The 11,998-nt window shown below is 51.0% G+C and overlaps 1 protein-coding gene across 3 annotated transcripts in view; it reads left to right on the forward strand.

Moving 5' to 3' along the window:
* The window catches only part of Tbata (thymus, brain and testes associated), a 17,333-nt gene that overhangs the window by 516 nt on the left and 4,819 nt on the right, over positions 1 to 11,998 (forward strand). Inside the window, exons 2-6 of one of the 3 annotated variants that reach the window (XM_021205423.1) lie at positions 2,421 to 2,576; positions 3,827 to 4,074; positions 7,036 to 7,296; positions 8,116 to 8,195; positions 11,262 to 11,453. In XM_021205423.1, coding sequence (XP_021061082.1) covers positions 2,533 to 2,576; positions 3,827 to 4,074; positions 7,036 to 7,296; positions 8,116 to 8,195; positions 11,262 to 11,453 — 825 coding nt within the window. In that variant the 5' untranslated portion in view covers positions 2,421 to 2,532. Of the gene's footprint in view, positions 1 to 2,420; positions 2,577 to 3,826; positions 4,075 to 7,035; positions 7,297 to 8,115; positions 8,196 to 11,261; positions 11,454 to 11,998 lie in introns of those variants that run through there. The other 2 variants (XM_021205424.1, XM_021205426.1) reach the window with 2 other exon arrangements.

Consider the following 11,998-nt stretch of genomic DNA (forward strand, 5'->3'; position numbering starts at 1 on the left):
TCCAGGGCTCCTTGCTCATATGCTATAGTGGACATCTTCCTGGTGAGTCCAGGGCTCCTTGCTCATATGCTATAGTGGGCATCTTCCTGGTGAGTTCAGGGCTCCTTGCTCATATGCTATAGTGGGCATCTTCCTGGTGAGTTCGGGGAATGAAATGGGATCTGGCTCCAGGTGACAACAAAGGAATTGTGGGGGGATAAGAGGGTGTCCTGTGGTTACATTGGTGGCTCCCTTCGGATCTCTTGCACCTGTCAACGAGGCAGGGAAGGGCAGGGATGAGCTGCAGTGACCTCATCTGTCTCTCTTCCTAGGTCCTTACTGACCATTGTAGGTTGGTGTTGACTCTTAAGCTTATTGAAGAATTTAATGGCTCATGTCTTACATTCATGAAGAAAAAAAAAAAAAGATGCAAGTATCCACGTACATCTTACGTGTAAATACTGTCTCAGACTATTCCCATGACCACTGCAGACACATACACGAACGAAGGCATGCAGGCACACACACACACACACACACACACACACACGTGAATTTAGACCTAAGGAAAAATGGATTTCTTGTTGTTGTGGCGGTCAAGAGTGTTTGAGAGTTTCTGTTCTAAAGAGCACCTTTTCCTGTAGGCGGGTGGATGAGGGACTTCCAAATGCCCTCCCTGTCTTCAAGCATGAAGCATCTAAGAACCCCAGCCCCTGCCATCAAGGATACCTGCATGAAGCTCCCTGAAGAGGGAGCCCTGCTCACTGTTTTCAGACAACCAATCAGCAGCCTGTGAGCCAGATGCCTATGCCGGCCCTTGGCTGTGCAGCCTCAAATGAGGCTAACCCATCATCTACTACTAACCTGATGGAGGTGGCCCGAGGCATCTCAGAGAGCCTCGCAGATTTGTGGTTCCAGCATCTTTCTCAGAACTCACTCACACCAGGTCCCCAGCGCTTGCATAGGGGCTGTAGATTTAACCATAATTCTGGCTTTGATATCTGTCGTCTTTCATCCATTTCTTCTCATTGGTTTACTTACGAATGCACTAAGCTGAGTAAAAGAGCCACCTGTTCAAGGACCACGGCACCACCACTAACTCATCTCCTGTGTGCTCTCCTCCTTGTCCCTAAAATGCCACCAGGGAAATGTCCTTAGTTACTTCATTGTTCGATCTCATGTTTGTGATAATTCTGTTTGCCTGGGAACTTGTGTATTTGGGGGTGGATATGTATGAGCAGGTGTGTTTAGGTATATGTATGTATGGGTGTATGTGTTTATGTATATGCATGGATGGGTATGTCTGAGTATGTGGGTATGGTGTGTGTGGTTTTGGTTTTTTTGTTTTTGTTTTTGTTTTTTCGAGACAGGGTTTCTCTGTGTGTGTATATGAGTGAGTGTGTGGGTATGTGTATGGTATGTGTGTTTACAGTGTGTGTGTGGATGTGTGGATGAATGTGTGTGAATGGGTTTGTGTGTATTTGTGTGTGTGTATATGAGTGAGTGTGTGTGTGTGTGTGTGTGTGTGTGTGTGTGTGTGTAAAGGTCAGAGAATAACTTGGAGGAGTTAATTCTCTCTCTCTCTCTCTCTCTCTCTCTCTCTCTCTCTCTCTCTCTTTTGGTTTTTTGAGACAGGGTTTCTCTGTGTAGCCTTGGCTGTCCTGGAACTCACTCTGTAGACCAGGCTGGCCTCGAACTCAGAAATCTGCCTGTCTCTGCCTCCCGAGTGCTGGGATTAAAGGCATGCGCTGCCACACCTGGCTTAAAAAGCTTTTCAAAGCTGGGCATGGTGGGTCTGCCCTTAACCACTGACTCTGGAATCAGACACAGTTAGATCTTTGTAAGTTTGAGACCAAGGTTGGCCTGGTCAACTTGGCCTATCAAGTTCCGGGGCAGTTAGGGCTACATAGTGAGACCCTACACCATTGCTTCTCAACCTTCCTAATGATTCGACCCTTTTAATACAGTCCCTCATGTTGTGGTGACCCCACCATGAAATTATTTCATTGTTTCTTCATAGCTATAATTTTGATACTGTTATGAATCATAATGTAAGTATCTCATATTTGACTTCTGTGAGGTCATTTGACCTTCCAAGGGGTTGTGACCCACAGGTTGAGAAATGCTCCCCTGCGTGGACTTCCAAACCATGCCAAGCACTATGTTTGCATGGTTTGTCCATGCTGTGGCTGTCACTACAGTTCCCTGCATCTCACAGCAGTTGAAAAGGCTTGATGGTCTGAACGAAGCCCCAGCTTACTCGAGCAGTTAGATGTAGGTGAAGTCACTGGGTTTTGGCTGATTCGGACCCTCTGAATAGTGCTACTCTCCCAGACAGCCCATGTCCCACAGCTGTAGGAGTGTCTCTTGTGTCAGGGAGAGAGATGGCTGGGAGATTCAATGTCCAGCCTAACCAGGTGCTGTCCCCCTCTCACCCTCAGATCGCATGTTCCAGTTTATACACCCGCCACCAGGCCACCAGAGCTGTGCCATCCATCGAAGACGTCGGCATTCCGAGTCTAGTCTTTACATCTCTTATTGCAAAACCCTGATATGACTACAGAGGTGAACCAGCTGTCCGAGCATCCTCTAGTGAGGTGAGGCCCTAAGCGGACACGGGCTGGAGAGGGGCATGTTAAGGCCAAAGAGGAGAGGAGGCAGGATAGTAGACAAGAATAGCCTTGGAGGAACTTGGAAAACAGGGGCTCAAGTTCCAGGGAAAGCCAAGGGCCTGGGTAGCTGTGTTGACACAGGTCTCTGAAACAGAAGGAGGTAGGGATACAGCAGAGGGGCTCTGGAGTTTCTGGAGACGTCCCCTTTATTTGGGGGTACACTTCAGAGAGGTTTGCTTTCTTTCTTTAAGACCCGGATTGCCTAGAGCTGAAGGGAAGGAGAATGGAACAGGCTACACAGGGGGCCGCCCAGCAACATCTTCCCAGGAATCAGGGGAGGCGCGCCTTGCTTAGCATATTCCCTGCCCACCTCCACTCCACCAGGGGACCTCCTACCAGCCAGGGTCAGCAAGAGAAGGAAGTGAAAAAAGCCACCAGGCAGGTGGTAGAGGGCAGGCTCTCCTGGGACACAGACCTCCACAGGCTTCCTTCAGGGACAGAGGCTGAGCATCCTCAAATCCTGGGCATGGGGTGGCTTGCTGGGAGCCTGAGAGGGCTGGTCTCCGGCCCCACCCAAGAAGACAAGAGTCGGACGCTTCTCGCGTCCCGTGTCCCCCACCCCCACCCCCCACACCGCTTTGGTCTCAGCTCCGCGTCTCCGGGGAGGGACCACGTGGGCAAAGGACTCACTAGGCCACCCTGGTCTTGGCTCTAGTTCTGATCCCTGGGTGCTGAAACTAAGATAATAACGACACAGGGGAGGGAGGGTAACAGCATGAAGCTGGCTTCTTGGGGTTGCCAATTTTTTTTGGGAGGGGGGTTTGGGGAGAAACTTGTGTTGGGACCTGTTCCCGGGGAATGTATTTAAGGGGCGTTTGGCACCTCATAGGGGATGAGGTGACTAGGTGGGTCTGAGGCTTCTCTTTCTGGTTTTAGATCTGGTCTCAGGAAGAAAGCGGGGATCCTGGAAGGTTCCATCTGCTCTCTGACAGATGGGCCCCAGCTCCCTACCAAGGCATCTTAGGAAGACAGAGGCTCACTGGGACCAGATGGCATCACTGGGAAAGGATTCTGGGGGAACCAAGATGGGGGGAAGAGGGAGGGTCATAAGGTGGGGGTGCCATGAAGGCAGACTTCAGCCTCTGGGGCTGGGCTTCATGATAGGCACTTGAGTCCCCAGGCCTGGTGAGCCAGAGGAAACATCTCGGGCCTCTCTTTAACCATCCCCGCTTCAGTCCAAAGGCAGAGCCCCAGCCAGAGAAGAAGCCGGAGAACCTTCCAAGGAGCCACGGGGATGTTGGGCTCCAGAAAGAGCCTGTGGTCCCAGGTATTGTGGATTTCGAGCTTATCCACGAGGAGCTGAAGACCACAAAGCCCCAAACATCACAACCAACACCCAGTGCCTACCGCTTTGGACGCCTCAGCCATCATTCCTTCTTCTCTAGACACCGCCCACAACCACAGCGAGTGACTCATATCCAAGGTACGGCTGCCCGCCCAGGGCGCAGAGGATCTGGCCACAGGGGCCTGTAGAGGCGGCGGTCGATCGGCAGAGGGCGCAAGATCTGGCCACAGGGGCCTGCAAGGCTGGGGGGTGGGGGGTGGGGGTGGGGTGGAGGTGGGGAGGCGGGGGATCGGGACAGGTCAATCGCTGATTGATCATGAGATCTGCTATAGAAGCACGCATTCACGTTTCCCTGGCAGAACCTAGAGGGTGTGAAGTCTGATGTAAGGACCCCAGGCTGCCCAGTGGCCAAGCTAGGACTGACCTGGAGGGGGGAGCAGGGGATGGGGGGGGGCCTAAAGGAAAGTGCAGCCTATAAGGACATATCAGAGCTCCCCTACAAAATTTCCCTCCGAGTCAGCAAAGAAGGGATAGGTGGAACTATGTTGACTTCTGACCCATGCTGGCTGGTCCTTTGGGCCATCAGACTATCCACCCGTCCATACGAAGCACTGTGAGCTCCAGGAGGGCTCTTGTCTGGACTCCAAGGATCTGAAACCAGGAAGAACAGACTACTGTCACTGCTGTCGCGGAGCTGACATCCAGCTGGGAGGGATAAGCCAGAGTAGATGCCTCAAGAGGGGAAATGGTCTTATTAAGAAAAACTATAGGAAGAGTGAGACCCATGGACATAAACCAACCAAGCACAAGAATGTCCTGCAGAGGGACACAAAGGCCCTGGCTCCGTTGGAGGTACAGCAGGAGAACCCCTCCCTCCGTGTCTGGAGCAGAGTATTACTAAGTGGAGGAGAAGAGATGGGTTCAGAGAGGCACCGGAGCTGGACCAGGTGGATCCAGAGGCCACTGGTACTAGCTTAAGTCGCCTCAGCCTGACAAGGTGCATACTGCTATAACCCTAGCATTTGGAATGCAGAGGCAGAAGAATCACCACAAGTGTAAGGCCACCCTGGTCTACATAAGAGGTTCTGCCTAGCCTGTGCTACCTAGTGAGATTTTTGTCAATGATGATGATGGTGATAATGATGATGATAATAATAATATAATCACTTCACTGAATCAAGTGGGATCACTGGTGTTGGCATTTAGTCTAGGCTCTGCCCCACAGTTACTTGGCAACAGCCAGGTGTGCCTGACTCACTATAAAAGGGGCTGCTTGCCCCCTCCTCTCTCTCTCTTGCCTTCTTGTTTTTGCTCTCTCCTCTTGCTCCTGCTCCTCCCCGCTCCCCATTCCCTCCTCCCTCTCTCTCCACATGCTCATGGCCAGCCTCTCCTCCTCCTCCTCCTCCTCCTCCTCCTCCTCCCCCCTCTCCTCCCCTCCCCATGCCCTGAATAATATACTCTATACTATACCATCGTATGTATGGCTGGTACCTCAGGAGGGGGAAGGGATGCCTCAGCAGCACGGGCCAGCAGAGACGCCCCCTTCCCCCCATACCATACCGTGCCTCCAGCAAACATATCCCTGCCTTCCCTATCTTTCTTATAAAACACAATTGGGCGGGTGACAACCCAGAAGTGACCATGAGAGATATTCGAACAAGGTCACACTGGCCCTGATAGAAGCTAAACCGTCAAGCAGCGGAAGACTCCATAGCTCTAGTCTAGAGGTACAGAAGAGAAAGCCTCTAGGATTGGACAGTTGCCTGCAGAAGTACGCAGGGCAGGGAGGCATTGATGTTATTCCTTATTGGTCAGCTTGGGCAATAATGAACCAGAGTAGCCAATAGCCAGAAGCCATCAAGGACCAGTCAGGGAGGAGAGGGAGGTGGGGAGGAGCCACTGGCGGAGGAAGCAGGGCAGGGTGGGGAGATACCACTATGAGAGCCCTTTGGGAGGGAACAGCACATTGTGAAGACACATGAGAGCAGAGCTTTGGATTTGGAGGTTGAGAAAACTAGGAGGCAATAGAGGAGATGAGGAGAAGCCACGAGAAGCCAGGAGAGTGAGGGTCAGGAGGCCAAGGCGGCAAAGGCCTCGCTGTGACTGGTCTTTGATTCCGGAGTGGATGATAATGTGATTGTTCAGACTCTGGGCAAGAAGGATCCTTATATGCAAAGTCTCTTCCACCCTGTATAGGCTGGTAACAGAAATTCTAGTTCCTTTCCTATTGTCCTCATCCTCCCAACTCCACCCTACGTGTGTGTGTGTGAGTGTGTGTGTGTGTGTGTGCGCGCGCACGCGCATGTGGGTATATACACATGCATGTTCATGTGTGTGCAGGTAGAGGCCAGACAACAGCCATAGTTGTTGTCCCCCAAGGCACCATCCCCATTAAGCTAGGATGGCTGGTCCTCTGAGCAATCCTCCTGCCTCCACCTCCCCAGCTCGAGGATTATAAGCATAGGCCGCCACGCTTGGCTTTCTGTGTGTATGCGTGTGTGCACATCCACCTTTATGAATGTGGGTGATCCTGTGACCAGGTATGTGTGTGGAGCCTCAGTAGTTAGTCTTTGCCTTCCACCTTGCTTGATACAGAGTATCTTTGGTTTTCCACCTTATATACCAGGCTAGGTGGTGAGCAAGCTTCATAGATATTTTCTCTCTTCCCCGAATCTCCCCATATATAGGAACACTAGATTATGGATGCCCACGGTACAATTCTGGTACAATATAGGTCCCGGGGGATTCAAACTTAGACCCTCACATTTGCATGTCAAGTGATTTTACTCATTAAACCATCTTCCCCAGCTCTTTTTAGAAGTCACAGGTCTAAGCATTGGACAAAAGTTCTCTTGCTTTCAAGGCAAGCACTTACCAACTGTCTTCCCAGCCCTTCTGGCTCCATTGTAAGTTACCTACAACTCACTGACCTGTCACGGAAAGCCAGAAGGACCTCAGAAGGAGGTCCCATGATGGCTTGACTGTCTTAACCCCCTGTGTGCCAAACTCACTGGTGACCCTGAGCAGGCCCTTGTCCTTATACCCATGAGTAGGGCAGTTGCTGGTCTAGTTGTCGGCTCTAACGCTATGAGTTTCTAGTTACAGGAAGAGAGGACCTGGAGCACTCCCTGCCCCTCACCACCTCTTTCCAGCTCCTTCAAGCTTCTGGGGTCCAGCCCACGGATCTCACTCCCTCTGCAGATATCGCTGGGAAGCCCGTCTGCGTGGTCAGGGACGAGTTCTCTCTGGCGGCCTTGACTCAGCCCACATTCTTATCCCGCTGTCTGATGGGGATGCCCACCATCTCTGTCCCCATTGGGGACCCACAGTCCAATCGGAACCCCCAGCTTTCTACTTCTGGTGAGTACTTTGGCCACACCCTTCTATCTGGGGCTCATACTTTCCCCAAAGTGTGTGGTTGAGCAGCGAAGGAAGGGGCCATCGTTCTTCTACCAGGGTTACCTCCCCCCACTTTCCCCTCATTTCCTGTTACCCTCAAATAGTGCACCTGTTTGGATTTAAGGAACAGTGATGAGCGAGAGTTAAGCTGCTTTGGGCCATAGTCACGTGGAGCTAGACACAAGAGTGACACTTTATATCTAGTTACATTTAGTGTCATGTAATATTTAGTGACAGGTACTCGAGGGCAGTGGTTTATTGGGACTTCCAGCTGTGATGCTGGAGGGACTTTGGAGGCCTCTTCTGTTCCAAGCGTATGGGAGAGCCAGGAGGGTAGGGTGTGGTAGAGAGCCTGTTGAACAGGGTTGCAGCCAGGGCAGAGCAGAGGAGTTTGAGAGCTGCCTACAGAACAAACACTACACCTGTCTCGGGAGTCATTCGGTGTCTTAACAACAGGCGTGGCAGCTTTCCTGAATCTCTGTGTTGGCTCCAGGTATCCCAAAGGGAAGAGAAGCCAGATCAAACCGCATGCATTTAGTTAGACACAGTAGCCTAAGCATCCTCCAGCGTCCCCTGGAGAGGACTCAGGGAAGTCCTCTCCAGCATTAGCAAACCCCTGACCCATGGCCGTTTCTAAGCCTTCTCACTACAGAGCAGAAAGGATGGCAAAGCGAGGGACCACTTCCACCTAGAACCTTTCCCCTCCATCCCAGTCCCGAAAGGCACAAGGAGGGCAAACAGCTGCTACCCACACACAAGACATCTCTCCTGTCCTCGCAGACACCTGGAGGAAGAAACTAAAGGACCTGGCTTCCCGAGTGACCATCTTTACTAAGGAAACCGAGTCAAAGCCCGATGAGGTTGGTGTTGCACAAAGAATGGAGCCTAGAAAAAAAAAGACCTTTTTGGGGCTGGAGAAATGGCTCAGTGGTTAAGAGCACCGACTGCTCTTCCAGAGGTCCTGAGTTCAATTCCCAGCAACCACATGGTGGCTCACAACCATCTGTAATGGGATCTGATGCCCTCTTCTGCTGTGTCTGAGATAGCTACAGTGTACTCATATTAAATAGATAGATAGATAGATAGATAGATAGATAGATAGATAGATAGACAGATAGATAGATAGATAGATAGATAGATAGATCTAAAAAGAAAAGAAAAAAGACCTTTTTAAGACCCACCCACCCATCCACCCAACGCTCAGCTGCTGGCACGGGAGGGCAAGGACCGTCATAACCTCGAAGGTGATAGCAAAGGTCAAAGTAACACAAAATCACACCTAGCAGAGAAATCCAAGAAGGGTCCTCAGAAACACCCTCTAAAGCAATGGTTCTCAACCTGTCTAACGCCATGACCCTTGAGTACAGTTCCTCAATGTTTCAGTAACCCCTGCCCCCGAAATAAAATCATTTTCATTACTACTTCATAACGGCAATTTTGCCACTGTTATGAATCGTAATGTAAATATCTGACATGCAGGATGGCTTTAAGGAGACCCCTGTGAAAGGGTCACTTGACTCCCCATTTGGTTGAGAACCGCTGTTCTAGGGCCCTGCGTGGATGTTTATATGGGGAAGGCTTCTGAGCCGAGACAAGCCCTCCTCCCCCCACCCTGCACATCTCAGGACATCTTTAGAGAACAGAGCCTGAACACAGGGTAGAAGTGGGTATTGAGAGATGAGAGGTGACGGGGACTGGGGGGGGGGGATTGACTTTGAATGTAGGGAGCAAGAAGTTCTTAACTTCCCACACAGGTTAGCATCCAGTCTCAGGAGAAGTAGAGAGTCACTAGAGGCTTTCAGACAGAATGGAGATGACCTCAAGGGTCCTACTCCAGGACAAAATGCTAAGGGACAGACCTGGCCCTTTTAAATGGAGTGCGTTTTGGGCAGCCTGTGTGTAGGGGTGGGGACATGGCTGCTTGTCCCTGCTTGCAGCTAACTCATTATGGTGCTCAGGGTAGCATAGCTGGGTGTCCAGGGGTCTTGTTTGCTTTAAAGTGTGGAGGAAAATGGGTGTGGTGATGCACATCGCTCATCTCGGCACCAGGGAGACAGAGGCAGGAGGATTACTGCAAGCTTAAGGCTAACCTGTTTTCCATAGTAAAGTTCCAGACCTGTCAGTGCTGCTTACTAAGGCTTTGTCTCAAAGCAAATAAAAGCAAAACAAAGAAAAAAAAATATGGATCGGAGCCCGGCAATGATGGCGCACGCCTTTAATCCCAGCACTTGGGAGGCAGAGGCAGGTGGATTTCTGAGTTTGAGGTCAGCCTGGTCTACAGAGTGAGTTCCAAGACAGCCAGGGCTACACAGAGAAACCCTGTCTCAAAAAACCAAAAAAAAAAAAAAAAGGTGGAGAGACTTCCTGGGGCAGAAAAAGACTGTCAAGGGCTGGGAACACAGCTCATTCAGAAAGCACTTACCAAAATATATATGTATATGTACATCACTAAACTTATAGGCAGAGTGGAGCATGCATTTATCCTTTGGAGGGCAGAGACAAGAAATTCTCTAAGTTTGTGAGTTTGAGGCCAGCCTGGTCTACACAGTGAGTTCTAACACAGCCAAGCTTATGTAGAGAGACCCTGTCTCAAAAGTAAATAAAATAAAATAAAATGTACATTCATAATTATGAGGACCCGAGTTCAATCTTCGACAATCTCCCCCCCACCTTTTTCTTAAAAGCCCCTCGGGTTGGAGGGCTGGAGAGATGGCTCAGTGGCTAAGAGCACTTACAGAGGACCCAGGTTCAGTTCCAAACATCCACATGGTGGCTCACAAGTATTCATGGTTCCAGTTCCAGGGGATAAACAAAAGACACTGCACAGATGTGGTGCATATCCGTACATGTAGAGAAACACCACCCTACACACACACACACACACACACACACACACACACAATTAAACAAATCTTAAAAAAAAAAAAAAAAAAAGGCCTAGCATAACAGTGCATGCTTATAGTCTTTGCTCTGGGGAGGCAGGGATGAACAAGTTCCAGGCCAGTGTGAGACCTTATTTCAAGGGGAAAATCCCATAAGGTGGGGAAGCAGATGGAGAAGAAAGGGTGCTAAACTGTGAGGAGCAGACCTCACACAGAGGGGGCAGCCAGTCAAGAATCAGGGTGGGAGAGTTGGGAGTTGGGGGGTGGAGAGCTGGGGGGTTGGGAGGCAGAAAGGTAGTGGTGGAGGTGTCCACAGTCCGTGTTCTCCTTCCCCAGACCAGAAGGGGAAACAGTGGGATCTGGGAGAACACTGTGGTTTGGGATGTGTCACTAGGAGTCAGGAACAGGGAGGAGGACGAGGGAGAAGGAGGAGGGAGGAAGGAGGAGGGAAGAAGAAGGAGGAGGAGGGAGGAGGAGAAGGGAGGAGGAGGGAGGAGGAGAAGTAGAGGTCTACTTTTGCCAGGGGAGAGGGAATATAGATCCTGAGCCCCAGAGGGGCTGGAAGAATGAAGGCCTTCCTCCAGCGTTCTTAGGTGTGGCTCTTTAAGAAGGCCTTCCTCCTCACGCCTTTAATCCCAGCACTTGGGAGGCAGAGGTAGGCAGATTTCTGGGTTCGAGGCCAGCCTGGTCTACAGAGTGAGTTCCAGAAACCCTGCCTCGAAAAACCAAAAAAAAAAAAAAAAGGCCTTCCTCCACCATCCTTAATGAAGGGACGATCCTTGCTTGTTCATACTGGTTTATTTGATGGCGGATGTGAGTGCATACACTTTATTCAGGGTGAACCAGGGATTAAACACCTTTTGCAGGCAGAGGCAGGTAGGGAATGGTTCCACTCTTGTGGGGTCTCAATTCTGAGAATTCCAGGAGTTTGCACTCATTCAAGCTGACCACATGGCTGTCTGGTAGCACGGTCCCGTGTACCCTACCTGCCTTCTCCTGTCCCCACTGACTCCTAAAGTCTCTGGTCACTTTTGTTCGTTCCAGCAGAAGGAAGAGCCTCCTCTAAGAGAGCCTCCTCCGAGAGAGCAGGGGGCCAAATACTCAGCTGAGACCGGGAGGCTTATCCCTGCTTCCAGCCAAGCCCTCACCCGCCGCAACCGCCAGGGCCAGCGGGCCCACCCTTCTGGCAAAGATGGAGGAGTCCAAGCCTCCATTCTGCAGGACCAGGAGCTGCTGGTAAGCCCTACTCTGGAGGCAGGGTCTGCAATGGTCTCAGTCTCCAGGTTCCCAGGCCTTCTGAGCCAACACCCTGTCTGAGAAGCCTCCCATGACTGTTAAGACCAGAAAGACCCTGTCCCAGGAGTCAGCTTCCTGGGCTCCGAACCCCTCTGCCTCTAGACAAGCCTGTTGTCATCCTGACCCCCCTCTACGTAAGTCCCCTCTCATGGGTCATTGGCCAAATTGGGACCATGCATATGCTACCACTGTATTACAACTGAAGAACTCTTCCAGTATCAACAGCCATTGTTCTTGAGAAAGCCACACAGACACTGAGAGACTAGGAGGGAGGGAAGGGCCTGCCCTATGCATTCTCAACTCACAGCCTGCAAGGCTAGCCTGGCCTGGGCCTTCTCTTGGTCCTTTTCTCATCAAGGCTTGAAATGAGCCCCACTGTGTGACAGTGGACTAGGGCACTGGCGATGCCAGTGATCCAGGTGAAAACTCCGGCATGTTCTCTAGAGCCAGAGAGTCACCACCTCCCTCTTTTTTTTTTTTTTTTT

This window comes from Mus pahari, chromosome 9, assembly GCF_900095145.1.
Source record: "Mus pahari chromosome 9, PAHARI_EIJ_v1.1, whole genome shotgun sequence".
NCBI lineage: Eukaryota > Metazoa > Chordata > Mammalia > Rodentia > Muridae > Mus > Mus pahari.